Raw genomic sequence first — 21,383 nt, forward strand, 5'->3', positions numbered from 1 at the left:
GACTATAAATATATTTCCAGCATTCCAGTCCTGCCAGATTCTTCTTTTCTCAAATGTGAAGCATAATGGTGGTGATATACTAACTTTATGAGTCATGCAGAAGCTTGGAATTTTCACAGTATTATTTATCTCTACACACATACAAGTGGCTGTGGTATCTATGCATCTAATTATGTTAATCAGTCACTTACAAGTCAGATGTAGGCTATCCACCAGTCTATTTCAATTGCAATCACTTTTAAAACATTTGAGGTATTCTGAAGTTTATCTTTACCTCTTTGAAGAAAAACAACAATCCTTTTAATGCCACTAGAGACTTAAATTATGTATCCAAACATGGTTCTATTTTTAGGCTGCTATTCCATGATTTCATACGCAAGTTACATTCAGTGCTGTTGACTGTATCCTAGTAAATAAAAGATGTATTGATTTTATACATGTACCCCAAAACAAAACCTCTATTTGTGCAGCCTTTTGAGTATGGTCTAGTGATCAGAAAATGAGACAGAATCAGAACTCAAGCACTGACTCACCACGTGGCCTTTGCAAACAAATCAGAGAAGGCCAAGATGTTGAGACTCACCACGTGCAAGATCACTCATGCTGGCAGCAGTCTCTGCATTCTGACTCCGGAGATGTTCAGTGTCCTTGTGTGGCTCCTGGGATGGAGGCACTGAAGAAGATGCTGAGGAGGAGGAGGAGGAAGAGGAAGAGGCTGGTTTGGATTTGGAATGCAGATCGTTCAATCTCAGGAGATTTTCAGGAGTCACAGTGTCTGGATTCACTGGGGCAGGATGCAGGGTGGCTGGTGTCACTGGGAAGAAGCTCTCTCTGTTGTCCTTCGTATGCTTTGGGGTAGTGGGTGTTTCTGCTGTGGACTGTGTAAAACAAAAGAGGGTAGGGACAGACATGAGAAAATTCATGCCAGTAATTCTGCACATGCTACCTGTTTCAGTGACACCTGCAGGCAGCTCAACTCTTGTACACAGGAAATACTATAAATATATAAAGCAAATATAAAATCAATTGTTATTATCAAAATAAAATTGAGAACCTCCAAATGTTATCTTTTACAGATTTTTCTGTTCCTTAATCTATTTATCAAACAATGAGCCTTTATTCATATTTAAAGTTACAATGCTTTACTTAACAGATCCCTCCCAACAACATACTTTCCTGAAATCCATCAGTAAACATGAATTACAAACTCTCATTAACAAAAATTAATTTATTTCATTCAAGAATATGTTGACAAACTCTTGGCCTGAATGAGTGGATCCACAATGCTGTCAGAGAATTTGCAAATGATTAAAATAAATCATGTTTTGTAGGTGGTACGAGAAGAAATGGGGAAAACAGAAATATGTATTTGCATACAGAAAACCAATCAGCCTAACCCTAAATCATAAATTTCCAGTAACTGCAGAACTGAATAATGTTGGTGCCCTATTCAGAACACCTGGGAAAATGGTTGTGTTTACAGAAGTTAACAACTGCACCAAGAGCAACACCTTCCCCTAAAGCCAGAACCAAGAATTCAATGCAGTGCTGTTAGTTACGTAGACTGAAGAGTGACATAAATTCACCATGGAAGGAGAGAAAAGCATCCATAGAACGAGTATCTTCTCTATAATTTTCATCAGTAATAAAATAAAGCATTCTTGCCTGCGAGGCCACAGGATCTATTTATTTCATGTTCTTTCCAGCCTTCATTTAATGGAGACTTATAGTACCATCAAAGATACCTTTGAGTGAAATCTCAGCTGCTTATTCTCTGCCTTATACCTTTACCTCTCATATCTCTAACATGAATGATTTTAACCATGGTGATTACAGTGTGTTTAGAATAGAAATAAAGAATTCTGTGGTCAGATGTAGAATCACATTAAGCCCTACTATCTTAGATGACTAAAGATTTATTACAATGCCAGAAGAATCAGCAGAATTTAACTAGGAGAACAAAGTAAACATCATATGGAAACATGCCTTGCAGTTCAAGGCTGGAAAGCATACACTTAAAAAAAACAACAGTGGAATGTATTTCTAAAATTCCTGAAGTTAATTAATTAATCTCTAAATAGCATGTGATTGAATCTGTGAGATCTTATGTGCACACACAGAGAAAAATTTAAAAAGCAGCTACACTCAAATCAGTCGCCATACAGGATCCAATAGGGCCTGTTCTAGTTCCTGATGTATAAAGCATCAGTTCCAAAACTAAAGGTCTCAAGATGTACCAACGGGATTACATAAAGCTGAGGGATATTGAACTGCAGAAGCTTTATGCCAGAAGTGAAATCACTAGAGGAAATGTTCTCAGCTGTGATTTAGAGGGAAAACCCCTCACACCCATGCATTTCATTAATTCATATAATACATTACATAGAACCTGTAATTTCTGTGCTCGTATTGTATTCATTGTTTTTCCCCAGCAGAAATATATGAGAGTACTACTAGTTAGTTGCTTGCTAGAAATATATCTGCAGCTCAAATGGCACTTCTCTAACAAAGTACAACTATTATCAGGGGATATTTGGAAAATAACTCAGCAGACTGGGACAGAACTCGGAAGGAAAACAATTACTGACAGAAAGAACACGGCATCACGGAGTAATTCCAGTTGGAAGGGCTTTCTGAAAGGTTCTTTGGTACAACTCCTAGCAAAGCAAAATTGACATAGCTCAGGTTACTCAGGGCCTGTGTCCAACTCAGTTCCATGCATCTCCAGGGATGGAGGTTCCATAGCCTCCCTTGGTCCCTGTTCCAGAGCTTTGCCACCTTCTCTCTGAACACTTTTTTCCTATCACCTTATCCAATGTTCTCTTGCTGCAACTTGTGACTGCTGCCTCTCATTGGGCTCTCTCCTCTCTCCTGCAGATGCCAATTCAAGCTCCCACCCTCCAAGAGCCTTCTCCTCTCCAGGGTGAAGCAACTCAGCTCTCTTGAACTTCACTGCCATAATGCCACACTGTGGGTTCAACTTCTTATCCCCCAGGATTTCAAGTCTCTTTGGGAAAGCTGCTACAATCAGTTACACTGCACAGGAGTCATCCTGCCTCAGGTGCAGGACTCTGAATTTCTCTTTATTGTTTATCTCTTTTGTTGCAGTTCCTGTCAATGCAAGCCTCTACAGATCTTCTGCAAAGCAAGCCCTGCTCTCCAGCTTTTTTACTATGCCCTCCAAGATGATGTAATTCATGAGCTCCCCAAAGGCTCAGTATTCCATCAAGGGATTAGAGAAGATGCCACAGAACAAGTCTGAGGAACACCATTGGGAACTGGCAGCTGAGCAGAAGGCTGGTGGCTGCCACATCACATCTCACTAGGCAACAGAGGCACTGACAAACACTGGTGAGAGGAAGGCCTTCCTGTAACTTGCAGACCATCAGGCACACAAGGAGAAAAAGTTGAGACTGAAATAACACTTATTGGTATACAGAGATTGAATGAATTCACATTCCTATTTCTCTAAAATACAGATGTCCTATCAGGGGCAAAACAAAAAACAAATTCTATTTTTAATTGGCTCATCCAGATGAAGTTGCAGGGTTTCTTTTTCCAGAGATTTTTTCCATAGAAAATCACCCTGCCTCATAAGGACAGTAAAATTTTAATTGCACATAAAGTTAAGTCAAAACTAGTATGTTTCTGTCTCAATAAAACCATGACTAAGATTCCTTATGCAGTCAAAAAGTACCGTCCTGTACTGAAGAGTAGCAACCATAGATTTTTGTATTTTAGAATTTAATAGGAGCTTTTCAGACATGACCTGTGAAAGAGTTTCTTAATCTAACAGTAAGAATTCTAGCACCTCTGCTCAGTAAGTGATGCTACTCACAAAACCCAGGTTAGGGCAGAACTGCTAACTGTGCTGCTCACCAAGAATTCTGGGGCCACATTTTTACCCCCATGCAGGTGACTGCATCCAGGAAAACACCACATCTTGTAACACTGTATTTGAGAAACAAATCCAGAAAAAGTCATTACAGGAAGTCTCCGATTCGCCAAAAACAAGTTATGTTCATCTACTTCTACTGTTATACAGGCAGTAAGGCTCCATAAAGATTAGCAGAGTAGGAACTGAGCAGCAGCGACAGCCCTCTACCAGTGTTTTGTATGTTTTTTCATGAGCATATTTTTCTCAGTTTCTCCTTTCCACTGCTAAAAAACAAAAATTCTCCTTCCCTCATTCTCCAACCCACCCCACCACGCTGAGTTTCTCCATTATCACTGCTGCTTTTGAAATACAGCAGCTCGATCATGAATTGGCTTTAGTTACCATGTCTTATGTTCACAAGGACGCTATTCACAGAACAGGTGTATACAGCTGAAGTAAGATGAAAACTTCTCTCTTTCCTCGTAACTTCTGTTGTAATACCACGTTCATCTGGTCAGGACTGGACTTGGTTTTTTTGGAAACAAGTTGAGTTACTGCAGTAGTTCTATTTTTGCCTCAACTACTTACTATCAAAGCGGATAGAAGAAACATTTAAGACATTAATATCCAACGTGTCACTGGCTGTGAGAAAAACAGCCCAATACTTCCAGAAATACCTGCTATCTTATTTCCTGTCCTTCCAAATATCTAGGAAAACGTTCTTCATTGAGAAGTTTGTATAAAAGCAAATTTCAAATGAACACTTAGCGTGCATATTTGCTGGGATTATGATTTACAGACATACAGGAGTGCAAATCAGTCTCTGTATTTGCTCAAAGCTTGACTGTTTCTGCATATTCCTTGCAAAGAGGCCATTCAGATTCAGGAAACCTATGAGGAAACCTTAATCACATTGGAAGCTGGTGTAAACAAAAAAAAAAATCAGGAAAATGGGCATTAGGACAGCCTACCTCCAGGAGAGGTGGTGGTAAAAATACATGTTCTTTTTTCAAAGATGTTAGTGGAAAAAAATAGCTCCCTGTAGTTTCCCAGTGAGGCACTTCAGTAATGAGACAACGAAAGCAAAGAAAAAAAAATTGGGCATTAAGTTAAGTTATGGTAAAACTGTACTTTATAGACTCCCTGCAAAGTCATGAGCTGACAACCTGACCAAGGTTTCATTTTTGCCTTGCTGTTTTCAAGACACGTTCTGAAAAACAACTAAATCCTACCGGCACCTTACTGATACTGCCTGTGGAGCAGCTCACTGCTCTGTGGCTGTGGGAAAAAGCAATGATCCAACGTTCCATAAAATGGGAAAGTGACAGTCCTCCCAACAGAAGTTTCCTAACGAAAGATGCTGGCACTGTAACTGTTACATAATGTTTGGTGGTGGTGGTTTTTTAAATTGGTCTCATGTTGGAAGTGTGGGATCGTGGTGGGATTGAAGTCAGCATCCACTTTACATAAAGGTGCACTGGGAAGCCTGAATGACAAGCCAGCTACGTTCAATGTTGTGCTTTAATTATTACATGTCTTCTCACATTTTTTCCTCTCAGTCTCTCCATAGCAATATTTGAAGCTAATCTCCTTTGAAAGTTTTCTCCAAAGTACATCAGAACAGCAATATCCATTATCTGTAATCCAGACTCTGAGGAATCTTCTATTTCTTAATATTACAATTTTATATACAGAACACAGAGAACGTTATAGACACCTCCAGCCTAACAAAATCCTTTGTTGACACTTAATGTCCAACACAGACAGCATTCCAGCAATACTTTCATACACAAAATGGACCGGGAGAGAAAATGATGAAAAACATGGGTAGACAAACTAAAAGATAAAAAAGTGACTTTTTCCTTCATGTTCACTTAATGATTGCTTTTTGCAGCAGACAGAAGGAGGAGAGCTGTTAATTATATCAAGAATACACCTCCAGGATAGAGTGAGAGGGGGATGCCATGGCAACTGGCAAATGCAACAGTGAACAAACGGTCACCCTTTGGTAGGAGTGAGACCATAAGAAAAACTGTCCTTCTGTCCCCTTGACCCCCCCCCCACCTCCCACTTCCCCTCCTTCACCATCTCTGAGGCATTAATAAAGCATGCAGACAACTCAAGAAAAACAACTTTCTCTGTAAGCAGCCTCTGACGTCTTGACATGCAGGAAGATGAAAATTAGCAGCACGTGGGTGGAACAAAGAGGGGGGAAACACATGAGGTAGAACCAGAGATTATTATTTTCTAATTATTTAATATTTGACTTATCTCCTTCAATTTCCAGCCGAACAATTTTACAGAAAGCTTTTAGCTGTTTCTTGAAGAGAACAGCTTGCTGTGGGTTGCTTTTTTTTTTCCTGAAGCGAGAATTCAAGAAAATGCTCTAGACGTTTGCAGTAGTTCACACAAGTCATTCTCAAGTTCTCTCCCTGAAAAAAAGCCTAGAAGACTCCATCACTGCAATGCTGACAGCATTCCACAGCACAAGGGGAAAAGTCCACAGAAGCACCCTCCAGCTTTACTCATAGTACACAATTTTCTTCTGTTCCAAACAGGAGGTCACATTCCCTGTAAGTTCCAGCACAGAGACTGTAACATCACTGCACTAACACTCAAGAGTCAATTCCAGTACTTCACTCTCCAGGCCACGTGTGGTTCCAGCCCCAAGTTCCAGAAGCCCATTTTCCTACATTTTCCTACAATTCCTCACTGCAAGGCTGCAACTGAAGACGACCCATTGCCAGCACTGGCAAAAGTGGGATCCAAAACCCCTGTTATCTGTTCCAGAACTAGACATGGGCAGCAGCACTACCACACAGCCTTTCCCCATTAAACACTGCTTTTCCTATTACAGAAGCAGCAAAAGTTCATAGAAGTAAAGGACATACTGGCAGCCCACCAGGAGCCTGAAGACGTCTCATTTGCATCACCTGACTGTGCCTCTGTATTACAAGAACATTTACTTGTTTTGATTCTAGTTGCAGCTTCAATATGAAGCATCACGTTTAATTAGGTCTGACATTAAAAAGTGCTGAGGAGTTTTGACTGCAGGTTTACAAAGGGAAACAAGGAGAAAACTCAGCTCGGCACCAGTAGATAAGAGAAGGCAGGCACAGATGTGGTGCTTTTGTAAAGGTGAGCAAAGCTGTGGGCCAAAGGGAGGATCTCATCTGTAAGCAGCACAGGAAGGGCTCAAGTTTGGCAGCTGGAGTAGAAAAGGGGGACATGAAAAATTGCTTTTCTCTCTCTCACTCCTCAGGGATAGAGCTGGTCCCAGAGCAGGGATGCTTTGGCAAGGGCAGCAGTGACTCTTAAATAACTCAGCAATGTTGAAATAGTCCCTTCTCATGACATTTAGATGATATACAATATTGTGAGGAGCCAACAGAAATTTTCAGCTGCTACAACGCTATCCATCAGTAGGAATTTCTTCATACAGTTCCCTATTCTCAAGGGTCACAGCATAGGACTAGAGACTTAGTGGCATTTTGGAACTTTGCCTTTGAACACTACTGTATTTTTAGATGTTGAGTCTAGACCTATGTGCAAAGTCCATGTCTGCAGTGTTTTCTATAAATTCAGTTCTCAGGACTGATGAGATTTAGCATATGCTAAAATGTGGCCTGGAAGTTTCACCTGTCCCCTTCAAGCAACCTGACAGGGCAGTTTTAACATGGATGAAAGCTCTAACTGCAGTATTATGGCACTCAATGTTTAGTATGCAGCGATAAAAAACCTTTTCATATTCCAGGTCCAGAGAAAAAGGCAGGTGTGTTCTTACACTGAAATATTTTCATTTGCACTAACAGCTTCTGCTGCAGCAACTTTTCCATGCAGGCAAGTCTCAAACAGCACCACAGACATCAGTATGATACATGAAACGAAGAAATTAGTATCGTCAACTTCAGGTAGTCAGTGGAAAGGCATGTTAGAAATTCTCTAATTATCCAGAAGCTTTGTAAGTGCTTTCTGCTAGTGTGTCCCCTCCTGGTCCTTAGGACCACACACTGAAGTGTAATGCTACCCCAAGGTCAACCCAGTCTGCCTCAATCTTTCATTTTCCTCTAAAAGCCTCCTAGGTATTCAGTTTTCAGGGACCATTAATTCCGTAAGAAAATCATTCTGGGCAAAACTAAAAATATACCTCATAACTCAGAGCAACAGCCGACTCTTTTAGGATGCCTGCAAATCTTTTTAATAACTTTCTCAGATTGAGAAGTTAAATGACAAAGAACAAGCATCCTTCAAAATGCTGTCTGACCCTTAACTAAATTAATTTATCACATAATCTCAGTAAGTTAAATACTGATGATACAGGGACTACTGCTGGATTGCAGCTTCAATACAGTTGATATGTGTCTATCAAAAATCCTGCTCACAGTGAACTCAAAAAGGAAAGCTCAAAAAGAAGAACGACTGTCAGGAATACTTATTCTGCATCCCAGCGCTGTGTGGCCACACAGATGTCTGTGCCAGCAGAGATGGCAGCAGTGGGGCAGTCTGACAAAATGGTGTTTGACACGGAAGTGCGTATGAAGCAGAAGTGTGTCACTGAATTCCACTGTGCAGAACAAAATGCCCACCAGCAGGACATGGGAAAGCTAAATTGCATTTGCTGTGGGAAAGCAGCAATTACTCCTAAAAGTAAGAGCTGGACATCATTAAGCTTGCACAGATGTTTAACTGAAAAGGTTCCTCACCACACAGAGAGCCCAAGGCTATAGCATTTTATCTTACTCTGTACTGGGTCAATACAGGTACACCTTTCTGTTAAAGGTATTATGGCCTAAGCACAAGCACACCATTAAGCATGCTGTAAAGATGTCTAGCAATACTTTACACATGTTTTGCTGTTCATAGTTAAAGGACAACACTTTGAAATTGAACGTTCTGTCCCTGACATGAGAAGAAGATGCTGCTACCCTACAGGCACCTCATGCCAGAACATCTACGTTACTTTCTTTGTTGATTTGTCTTTTTCTTTCAACAGAATGAACACAAGAGCTTACGTGTGGCATAACGATGGTTTTGCACCATCATTCCCTTCTGCCTCCTTCAAAGCAGGGAGTCAGCTTTTTCAAGCCACTTCCCCACGTACTGAGCTGACTTTGGAGAAGATGCTAAAACCTCTTAACAGTGACTCAGTCATGAAGACCACCACCACCAGAGGGTTTCTGAAATGAAGTGGAAGTGTCACACTAGGGCCAAGCTATTAAAAAGATCTCATCACAAAAGTATAATAACCCACTTTGTCAAATTCCGTTTACTGATTGCTGTATTGTTTCCTGCTTATGTCTGAAGAGGGATATAAAAAGATTTCAACAGAGCTGCTAAATATTTAGGTTAAAAACTCTGACTCGTCTGGAAGAGAGTTGAGAAGTCACAATTCAAGCATCTCGGAATTCAATAGGAAGTGACAACTTTCATTAAAAAAATCCCATACGCTGTCTGGAACTGCAAAACACAAAAGCCAGCAGAGGAAGACATAGATCAAGGTGAGTTTTGTGTTCATTTTTTGGTCTGGGATAAGGGGCTGAAGAACCACAGGCCCTACAATCCTATTCAAATTCTCCAATAGCAAAGAGTTTCTCTAGCTTATGGCAGCTTTACGCATGACATCATTTGTTTACAGAAGGCAAATACTTGCCAATTTTAAATAAAACAGGATCCAGTCTGTTGAAGACAGATGTCTACAAGAGCGGCTATTCCTGTGCCTCCACACTAATTCAGTGTTATACGAGAAACAGTAGGACAGCCTCACACTGCTAACGAGATCTGCTAGAAATAGATGAAAACGAGACTGCAGTATGTGATAACCTCATTAGTTGGGACTGCTTCCTAAAAGGGAATGCTTACAAGCTTTGTAGTGCATCACATTAAGAGGTATGCTTTATTTCAAGTGATTAAACATGAAATCTCGTTGCCTCCAGTGCAGTTAAATACCAGCTCCATTTTTATATCTATTTCAAGATTATCTGTGTGCAGGTTTTTCACCATTCTAACATTTTGCTGCACACATGAGAAACTGTTGACTTTGCTGGAAGAGCTGGCATAGCATACTAAGAACCTTTATAAAGGCCCAGCAAGAAATCTGGCTGACATGTGAGACTTTATTAAGTAGTTTTTGAAAAGAAAAATAAATCCAAAAGGCAAACAGTTATATTACAATTTAAAGAAGCTTATTAGGAAATTCCTTTTATTCTGAAATCTTAAATCACAGTGTGATGACTTGTATTTTTTCCTCCAAAACAAATTATTATAACTAAAAGTCTTAATAGTCTGAGAAAAGATGTACTTATTAACAACAACCACCTGCTAAATACCAGACTGCAAACAAAGAAAGATTTCCATTGCAAACCTCTCCTGACATTTTTGTTCATTTCTACAGTTCAACAGAAAAATGCTACAGGCTTCCTCAGGGGCAAAAACTGGAGAAAAATGTTAGTTCCTTGAAAATCTCAATGAAGGAAAGCTCCCTTTACTCTTACATTCTCTTCTGTTCTCCTGCTAGGAGGTGCACTGTCTAAACGCACGTTAACTAGATGCGCTGTCAGGTAATTCTTACCTTAGCATTAACAACTGGGAACATCTATGGATGCTCAGGACTCAGACACAGCACAGAGAAAAAAAATGGGCTGGCACATCTCCTGACAAAGAATTCATACCATCTCAGGAAGAAATGTAGTGTGCAGGTAATCTTGTACAGAGCAAATACTGTGTAACAAAGCCAGCTTCAAGGGTTTGAAGCTCCTCTAACCACCTCAACAAGGCCATGATAATCAGTAGAATAATATCCAGCAAAATGAGATGAGAAAAAATTACCTTGAGATTCAAGAGAAAGGTGCATGAAAATGCAAGGTTTATACTCCAACAGAAGGCACAGGTATGAAATAAAATGGAAATGAGAGTTCTGAAAGGATTCAGGTATTTCACAGAAATATCAGGATTTCCTGAAGTTGCAGAACAGGCAGGACCAACCTCATGGCAGGAGCTGACTGTCAGCCTCAATTCTGTACAGCTTTAGTAGAAAGAAAAAAAATAAAAGGGAGACTTCTACCTCTATATAAAGTATTCATCTTGCAAGCTTCTCTTCCTATTAACCAGCATCTAACGTCACCGTGCTTTTGTTCTGAAAATGCATTTGCCATGTATGCTAACACACACTGAAGGAAGGACCAGGAAATATACATGATTTGAGGCCAGGAGGAAGAGAAATAAAGAACAGTGACAGTGTGCTGATGGAGGAAGAGATATAAAGAACAGTGACAGTGTGCTGGATATCTGATTTGTTCCATAATCTTGAAGAACTATCTGAAAATTTGAGGTATGTATTTGTTTTGAAGCACAGGTGAATCAGGTATTTGGATCCATTTCACATAAAGACAATATTTAAATTGCTAACATCAGAGATACACCTCCTGAAAACACTATGTTTTTGCAAAGCAGAGACAGCTATGTCCTACAGAACAAAACCTCAGCCACATTTCAAACGTGGACAGAAATTCTCCAAGACTTTTCTCCGTTTTATTGAAAATCAATACATAGGCAAGGGAGAAGAACCAAGCAATGGAGAACTGCTAGCTGGGAAGCTGTGATGCATTCTGTGCACATCTCTAGATCAGTCACTGTGCGTGCTTCTCCTCGTACACTTCTACTAGGGAAAATGCAATGGGGAGATGAAGTTATAGGAGATGTTGGGAAGATGAAATATTAGGCAAAATGAAGCACCTCTAAAGACACCAGTGATTCAGATTTCTTCTTGACTTTATTTACAATTAAAGACTGATAATAACCATCCCTTTAAAGCTCAACAGTTGTTTGCTGGAGAAATTCAAAAACTAGAAGCCAATATAAACTCAGTAACTTAAAGAGTTAAAAATCAGAGTTCTCAGTGGCGCAAGTTGAGAGAAAAGATATTTGGTATCTGAGCAGAGTGCAGTGTCAGCAAATGAGGAGGCTGTCAGCTTTAAGGGATCAGAGAGAAGTAATCACCATCCTGAAATTCTGAGAAATCATGTGGACGTTCAGAAAACTGCAGTGTGCCACAAATGCTTCCATTTGAAGAGGATTTGGTGTTTTCCTAAAAACTCTTAGGTACACAGACTCATTGTCAAGCTAGGCATACAGCAGCAATGAAGCAAAAAAAGGACGATCTCCCTCCACTAATGCGATCCCAGTTATCTTTAGACAACAGCAGTACAAGAAAATCAGATATTTCTAATTTCTGCAAATACTCAACCACACACTTGCCTTTGCAGACAATTTAATAAAAGCATGTTTTAAGTAAGCAGAGACTTCACAGAACTTACCTGTTTCTGGGCTGATGCTCCCATATGCACCTGGCAAAACTTGACTGCCTGCTCAAGTGCTACTTCTTCATCCACCTGAATAGAAAACCACAATTAATGAAGTCATAATTACTTAGATCATCTATATATCCAATTAAATTCAAATGAAATGAGGATGTGGGGCATAGGGTAAGTGGGAGAAGATGCACTTCTGCAGCAGAGAGCCATCTTAAATTATTCAGGATTATACATTTAAAGTTACATAACTCTTCAAACTAACATTCGGGATGAACAAACTCCCCACAATTGGTGTTAAGAGTCCTGAACTGATTTCAGGAATTTAGGACTGGACTCCTGGACTACAAAACACGGAGCAGCATACTTTCCACCCACACACCTTAGCAGCACTCCTGTTAGGAGAGCGGGATCTTTAGGAGATGCTCATCTCCCCAACCTCCCAACAAATACAGGGTTAATTTCATAGGGCTTGGATTGGTGATTATTGTTACTCTGTAATAATCTGTGAAGTCACAAATACAAGTTAATAACAGAATACCTGCTTAATCAGCATGTATGTTTCAGACATGATCTTCTCAATTTTACCCAGGTCGTAGGCCATAACTTTCTGACCTTGCTGCCACACTCGGTAGGCATCAAGCAGAAGTGTTTTCCCAGACTCAACATCTTCCAGTAATTTCCTCTTCCTCTTTGATCTTTGAACAGGCTCTTCTGGAGGTACTGCTTGAACTTTAGTTGCCTGCTGTTGCTGTTTTGAGCTGATGCTTAGCTCTTCCAAAGACAGTTCTGCTGTCCGGCTCTCTGGAGCTCTCTCTTTTGAGTTCCTGCCAGACTGAAGACGGTCCGGCTCACCGCGTTTACATGAAGTATCAATTTTTTCAGGGTCATTGGAATATCCATCAAAATCCATAGGCTCAACAGAACCAGGCCTAGGGAGCTCTCTAATTTCCTTGGCATTTTTGTCCTCGTGTTCCAATATGTCCATAGCACTGGGGATCTGTCCCTGAGTCACTTCTTTTACTCCATTTTCAGTACTGTGCACTACTCCATCAGACAAAACTGGCTTTTTGGGAAGGACATCTTTGCTCTCTTCAGCACTAGTTTTATTAGAAACGTCTGTTGTCATCCTTCCTGAGGCGACGCTAGAAGACTTGGCACTCTGATCTTCTGAAACCTTAATAAGATAAATCACTCTTCTCTGTTATTATACATATAAAATTCAGAAAGCACTTAGGCACAGCCGAGTAACGACAATGAGTACCTTCACACTACTGCCTCTGCTGAAGAAAACACATTTACTCCAATTTCATTCTTGCTGGTTCCTGAGTATTAATTAGTCTAAGCCACAAGCACATTAATCAGCGAAAACACCACAGAGAAATCAGCAGCAAAGGTTGAACCAAAGCCGCAATCTTTGCCTCCCCTTTGCCCCAGTACTTCATCCTACGCTATGGAATCCAAAAAGATGAAATCCAAGGTTTGAGTAGCAGAAATTTTACTGCCGATGCATTACAGTCAAAAGTGAACCTGTTTCTTTTGGCAGCTGGAGATCAACTTTAATTTCAGAATCTTCCTTTTGGTCATTCTTGCATAACTTTCTTCTCGTTATTACATGAAGAATTATGCAAAACACAGCTGTAACATTTGAAACTTTGTAGCTTTACTTTAGTAAAGGTCTAAAGCTAGAAAACATCAGCACACCCCCCCTTCTTCCTTGGCTTATGAACTATTCATTTATGAACTATTTCATACAGAGATCCAGTGTCCTCGAGGTTTTTTTTCCTTAGTTTGTTAAGCCTTGACACTGCTAACTTGGAACAGCCTTAGAAATGAGTTCTTCCTTGACTGTATTTACCAAAAAATACTTTCAACTTCTAGTTATTTTAACCTGAAAGATGATTAGTGTCTAAATGACATTTAAAAATTGAACCTTTAAATGTAGTAACACATCTGCTGCTGTCAAGGACTAGCATTTAAAAACTGGCACACATGCAATATCTAGTTGTCTGGTTTTGTTTTGCAAGAGGAATTTCACTTCATTTGGTAAGAAAAGTTGCAACAGACTCCACCTGAAAACACTGCAGTTCTTTTATTCCATGTAATTACTATTATTCTAAATTTAAGGGAGACTCACATCAAACTCACTGTAATCCATTTTCAACCACTATATTTAACACTGACTTTCAAAAACAGAAGAAGAACTGTGCTAAAAGGAAGTTTTACATGTAATTGCATGTAACTGAAAGGTATTAGAAGCAACAGTATCCTTCAATCTCAGTAGATGTAAGGAATGAGCAAAGTGAATCCAGTGACCATGAAACACTGCTGCCTTACCTGTGTCAGGTCGTTCAGCGTGTCCTCCAGCACCTTCACTGTCAGCACGAAGGCTTGCTGGGCCAGAACCTGGCGATCTGCATCACGTAAGTACTTCCTGTGCCACAGTGAAATAACACAAATGAAGCTAACTGCCAAAAGCTGTATGACTGTAACAGCAAATGCCAGCATTTATTTCAAAGCGGCTCTAAACACGCTAGATGAAACGCAAACAAAACGTACTGCATGTGAATACAGTATACTGAAACATGAAACTTCATCCATGTTTTCTTTCACCTCTCCACTCCTATCCCCAAAACCATTGAAGGAGATGTGACAGAGAGAGGCTGTGGATGCCCCGTCCCTGAAGGAGTTCAAGGCCAGGCTGGATGGGGCCCTGGGCAGCCTGGTCTGGTATGAAACGGGGAGGTTGGTTGCCCTGCATGTGGCTGGGGGTTGGAGATTCGTGATCCTTGAGGTCCCTTCCAACCCGGGCCATTCTGTGACTCTGTGAAAAGATGGATTTAGTGCTACCTACAAGTGGAGGAAAGGGAAGAGGAGAAATGCTAAAGCCACAGAACAAACAGACAACCAGGATTACAGTTTTCTGTTGTCAGGCCTTTGGAGCCCCTGAAATACTAGCTTTCTATTCAAAACTTTCTTGAAAGAGAGTGTTAATCACACAAAGCTGTCTTGAACTGCCAGGTGATTTTCATGTTCTGGATAAGCTGCACATGTGACACTAAGGATATCAGCAAACCCTTCCCCATTCACCATATTGGTTACTTTTGAATGTAGGCTTTTAAATCTAAAACACTGGTGTGTCAACACTTTTTTTCCATTCACTATTCTAAAAACCTAGTACTTTACCCCTCTACAGAGTACACCCACTCTATGGCTTCATTTAATTTACCAAAACATGGCAGCTTCACTGTATTACACTGCTTCAGACCACTTTGAAAGAAAACATTTCCAGCTAACCAGCCTGCCTAGTTCAGCTTGACAGAAAATAGGTGGTTTTTGTTTTGTTTTGTTTTTTAATTTCAGAACAGGCTGGTTTAAAAGGGCTCAAATCAAATAATTATCAAGTAAATAATTGTGAAGAATATTACTTGGTCAGAAAGCCAACATTTTTAATGAACATTTTATCTCTACACTGTACCATTCTGAAAAGTAATGTTTGCTTTGTCTTTCAGGCAACATACATAAAAACTTATCATTACTAATATTTATCTATTCATTAAAAGTGAGGATGCTGCAGGCACGCACCAGACACACCCAGATTTGTACTTATAAGTTCCTGTAATGACTGCAGTTCGTCGTGGCTGGCGCTGGCTGGTCCAACACATCAAATCACTTGTTTGTTGAATTCAGACCAGACTTATAAATAACATAATATTTTTAGTACTACTTCAGGCTCGCTTAGAACAGAATTTAAGCCTTCTATGGTCCAGTTCTTCCGATATGTTAAAAGTCAATTATTTTTGGCTTCAAGTTTCCTGAACATGTGGTGACATATTCCCAGACATGCTATGATCTATGCAAATTCATATGCACTCACACTTGAAAACATGTGAAAACTGCTTCCAACTTACTGCCATCAATCACTCAGCTCAACCTCTTTGGTATCTGCCAGATTAGTTTCAACAAATCCCCCTCAGCAAACAACTTCGAACTACTGCAACTGCTTCAATGTTTTCTTTAGCTGTTTATTGGTCTTCCCATTGATACACATCTGTATATAGTTCATGTTAAATGGCTTTTTTTCCCTCTTCAGTAAGGTTAATACAATTAAAATTAGCTCACTCCTGAATAGGATAAGCTTTTTAAATAGCATCAGCTGCCTGTAGCACCATTGTTCAGGCAGTCAGGGATTACAGGAAGGCAGGATGCCTGTGCTGTGACCTCTCTCAGTGGACACAGCTCTTACACAAGAGGCCCTGAGGGATGCGATGCCCTGCTCCACCAGTGAACCCCTTCACGTGATAGCAGACCTATGCATATCTGTAGGGCAGCTGTGTGGCTGCTCTGAGTTCCAAGGGAAATGAAGAGGAGCTCTAAACTCTATTCTGGAATCATAATCCTGAGAAAATTTACCCACCATCCTGCTATATTCCCAAGGAGGTCTGCCTATAGACTTTTTTCTAAATTAAGAACGTCTTGAAATAAAATAGTTATTAAAAGAACAAAACATAGGCAGCAGCAGATTGAAATAAACGCATCGTACTTTCCCTGATCAGGGGTCCTCTGCAGCATAGATGAGACTTTCAGCAGGGTGCTGTAATCCTTCAGCTGCGACAGCACATTGAGCAGCAGCACTATAGAGCGGTTCATATGAGATGCAAAACTGCCCGGGCGGTCGATTTCATCCACGGGGATGCGCCAGATTCCCTGCAAAGAGAAGAAAAGCGGGAAACCCTGAAGAAGAATCCAGCTGATAAGGAGAAAAAGCTTAAAAAATGCAGCTGGTCCTTCAGCTTAACAGATTTTCATTGAGGGTCACGGAATAAAGGACTGAAGGACAATGCTCCAGTCCTTCAAACACAGAGATGTCGACTTCAATCAATCAATTAATACCAGTCTTAGCAAATGAGGAGTCCTGCAGAAGCCTCCCCACACCTAAACATGTTTCTGAATGATGCCCAGAAGGAAGCAAGCAAAGCCTAAATTATATTGGGCATCTTTCTTAAACGCTTGCAATCACACCTACCCTAAGCCAAAGATCAACAACCATTAACAAACAAGTTACTCAAAATAAGTTTTCCAGGCCTGAGACCAACAATTAGCCCAGCCATAGCAAGTCTGCATCTTCAAACAACCTACAACTAAAGGCACTGGGACCTGAGTTTCTGCCCTGATGCCAGCAGTGCTCGCTGGAGAACTAACGAGCCCCATAAGAAAAAACAGATTTCTCAGCAGTACCCACTGTGGAGTGAATGTTTGGGGAGCAAGGCTGGAGATGGATAGAATATGAAATTTAATTATGGTTAGTCAGCTCAGATTTTGCATGTCTTATAAAGTCTAAGGCAATTTTTCATTCCCCCAATGTTTAATAAGGATGCTGCTGTCAACAACTAGCAACTGTATTTGAAGAATTAAATTCAACTAACACCATGCACGTAGCTCATATTGGACCATTCACAAAAATACTGCTGTTACAGCAGTGCAAACCCTTCCCTTGTTTCTCCTGCTGCAGCTCCTTCCGATGGAAATCCTCTGGGGTCTTTTGTACCACTTTGTGGCCACGCAGGAACCAACAGCCTCACTGATAAGAGTATTGGACCGAAAATGACTTCTGCTTTCCAAACTCGTGCAGAGAGCAGGATATACAAATATTTACTCTTTTATCCTTGCTTAAAGGTCTTGCTTTGATATTTTTAGCTTTACTTTCAGCGTGAGCAAAACTCTTCAGACCTTAATAGAATATGAAAGCAAATAAAATGAACGCAGCAATCACGGGCGGCAGTTGAGCACAAAAGCAGCAGATATGTGTACGTCTGTCTGCAGAGCCCCTCCATGTTTTCAGAGAATCTGCAGTTCCCACGTATGAGAACTTGGGGGACACCACAAAAAGAAAAACAAAAAAACACACACAAATATCAGTGCTTTTAAATAGGACACAGTGACTTCAGCTAGATTTAGTGCACAGACTGTTCCGCCAACTTTCCTTACTCTTGCTCCCTAGTGATCAGACACCCATATTTCCTCTTCGTTCTCTGAAGCTCTCTTTAAGGCTTTTTTGCAGCTTTTTTCCCCATAAAGTACCCAAATCCTCACCATGATGAACCCCCAAGGCACAACTGTCACCTCCCACCCCCAAATGCCAACATCCACAGTACCCCCATGGCAGCTGCAAAAGCTTTACCTGCTCAGACAGCTCAGGAATGCTCACCTAGGAAGAGACCTCATAGGAAACGGCTCCATAAAGCAGCACAAACTTTAAACAGAGAGCCTTTTTCTTCCCCAGAACTACACAGTGATTTTGCTTTCAGGCTACAGATGAACACACACATTCTAGCGCAGATATTTTTGCTTGTCTGCACATATGTAGGCTGGGTTTCTGCCAAATCCTAAAACAACCAAAGGCATCATAATGGCACCATATTGCAACAACCCACTCAGCCAATTTAACTATACAAAACAATTTATGGTCAACTTAGATGCACGCTGCAGGAATGGAAGACAGCCAACATGTAGGTTCCTGGTCTTTTTCAGCATTATCTCATCTTTTATTTGACTTAGGCAGGTCACTTGGAATGAGTTTGAGAATATCACATCCGAGATCAGATGAAATTACTTCCACAGATCTCACCCATATGTTCTGTGTATGCAACCACCACGTACCTAAGATCATTAATTTGGAAATATCCATGCATCCTTTCTTTTAAGTGGAAAACGTGAAGGAGAAGATCAGGAGAAAATTCTCTGAAACAACAGGTTTAGTGCAACAAAAACATGCAGGAAGGACCAACTCTGTGCACAGAATGCTAGCCTCCTTAACCTGACGATGTTCATCTGCTAGAGAGAAGCAAAACTATCTGCTTGGGCAGTGCTGCTCTTCTGCCTCTCTCCAACACTAGGGAGACCAGAAGAGCTTTAACTACAACTCACATTTTATGTTTATTACAACAGAAAGCCTGATTTCAAAAGGAAAGAGGCTGACTTGTTCTGTGTTGCCTTGCAGTTTTACAAATGCAGAACGGCACAGCGCAAGACTGCCGTCCTGTTCCACACTTGCCCACCTCGTATGCAGCCTGCAGCCAAAGCAAAAGGAAGCCCGCTGCTGGGAGTCAGAACAACCTTCATTCCATCCACTGCAATTTTATTAAGCAATATGCAGAACAATTATGCTGTAGTGAGTTTTTCAGATTCTACTTTGTGAGCAGTGCTGAATTCTTTTCAAGATTGCAGCCTGAGCCAGAGGAGACAGAAATGGTCTCATCCCAACCTTTACCGAGGTTTAACTAATTCCATCAGGCTTATATTTTTCCTTGCCAAGTATCAGAATCCTTCAGGAAGAAGAGTTCTGAATTTAGATGAAAAACTGAAACTTCTCCTTTAAAAATGGCCAAACGGCTTTTATAGCAAAACTTCAGAAATGCAAAGCTTGAAACGGAATAACTGGGGAGGAGACTGGAAAAAGTTATTCAGCTTCACTAAAGCTTTCACACAATCATCTGAAAATTCAGATTTGCTAGCAAAGTATCTCCCTTGAAAACACACAATGGCAGGAGTGCAGACCCTTCCAACCAACATCTTCAACTCCTCGATGGCATTTAGTGCTGACTGTCACCACACAGGCCACCTGACAGAATCACACAGAATCACAGAATCACCCGGGTTGGAAGGGACCTCAAGGATCATGTAGTTCCAACCCCCCTGCCTAGCAGGGCCACCAAACACACACATACAGATCAGGTTGCCCAGGACCCCGTCCAACTTGGCCTTGAACACGTCCAAGGACCGGGCATCCACAACCTCCCTGGGCAGCCCATTCCAGGGCCTAACTACTCTCCTTGTGAAGAACTTCCCCCTAACATCCAACCTAAATCTTCCCTCCTTCGACTTGGATCCATTTCCCCTAGTCCTGCTGTTGTCAGCCCTTCTGAGACAGAGCGTCTCCAGCCCAAGGCACCGGCTGGCTCTGGCACGGAGCACAGTGCTCTGCAGCTGAAAGGTTCTCCTCCCTTCTGCAACAGCCAGCAAGGTTGTTTACATGGAACTGGAGGAAGGAGCGACAGACACTTCCAACAACTCAGAATGCCTCTCAAGATCCAAAACATCAAGCTGCTTTCCACGCCTCCCCAAGCTAAACAAGCTCCCGAGGGGCGAGAGAAGTGAACCCAATACATGCTGCTAGGAACAATAAATCTGGGATTTTTCGTAAGTGAAAATTCTGAAACAACTTTGTATTGAACTTTACACTGAATGTGAAGCTGAATGCTGAACTCAGCATACGACTTTACCCATGACACCTAGCTGATTTTATTCGGCTCAGAACTTACTGCACGACTGCCACACGTACAAGAACTCCAGACTCGAGGAGGGTAAGAAGAGAAGCACACAGTGCAGAGCTCTGTAAGCAGGAGCTAGAGCAAAAGCAGTACTTTCTAGTTCAGCCACTGAAAATAGCAAGGAAGGAAGTGCTCGTTATTCCTCTACATTGCTTGCTTCAGAACTTGAAGGGAGGGGATTCCCTGGGGTTTAGGAATGCAGAGGAAACGCTGACAGTTCTCAGCAAACCCCAAACATCCTTGCAGATGACTGCCATGTTTCAGAGTGAGCCATTTTCTAGGCAGAGGTCAAACTTTACTCTCTCAGCACTGCATGATTTCTGCCAGCAAAATGAAGCAACAGTTGTCACGCATCAGATGATCAAATCCACATAAAACAAGCAAAAACATAAGGTGAGTATTGCTGCATAGAAACATCTCCCACCACTTTGGACTTAATTCCCAATTTATTACAAGGCCCCCAGAAGTGCAAGCTGCACCAGATACCACCATCTCAGTTCTACCAAAGGTAACCAAAGCAAAACCAAACACTTTTCTGACCAAAACTCATCAGTCTGAGTAACGTCCTATCAAGAAAAGGCATTTTACTAAAAGCAAATCTAATTCATATTTTTTAACATTGTTATAAAATATGACAAAGCCAACAAACCAACCAGACAAAATGAGCCAGAGAAGCCACCAACTCATAAAAAAAACCCTACACAGTGTTCTAAAATCTGAAGGTGAACTAAGCGTAACTGCAAAACCCCCACAAAGCCCATACTTCCCTAAACATGTATATTTTTATAAACCCGTTGTACTCCAGGGTTAAACATACCACAGTGGAGTAATATTAGCTGTCCTGTGACATCCCTTCCCTGCTTTCTAGGT

General features: G+C 41.0%; 1 protein-coding gene across 6 annotated transcripts in view; it reads right to left on the bottom strand.

The window, feature by feature from the left end:
* CABIN1 (calcineurin binding protein 1) overlaps positions 1-21,383 on the bottom strand; it is a 92,931-nt gene that overhangs the window by 14,257 nt on the left and 57,291 nt on the right. For all 6 annotated transcript variants that reach the window (XM_052689439.1, XM_052689438.1, XM_052689436.1 and 3 more), the window contains exons 31-35: positions 16,727-16,890; positions 14,521-14,617; positions 12,725-13,360; positions 12,190-12,264; positions 584-878 (exon numbers count right to left, since the gene is read on the bottom strand). In XM_052689439.1, the coding sequence (XP_052545399.1) occupies positions 584-878; positions 12,190-12,264; positions 12,725-13,360; positions 14,521-14,617; positions 16,727-16,890 (1,267 nt within the window). The remainder of the gene's footprint in view (positions 1-583; positions 879-12,189; positions 12,265-12,724; positions 13,361-14,520; positions 14,618-16,726; positions 16,891-21,383) is intronic.

This window comes from Tympanuchus pallidicinctus, unplaced genomic scaffold, assembly GCF_026119805.1.
Source record: "Tympanuchus pallidicinctus isolate F22 unplaced genomic scaffold, pur_lepc_1.0 scaffold25, whole genome shotgun sequence".
Lineage (NCBI taxonomy): Eukaryota > Metazoa > Chordata > Aves > Galliformes > Phasianidae > Tympanuchus > Tympanuchus pallidicinctus.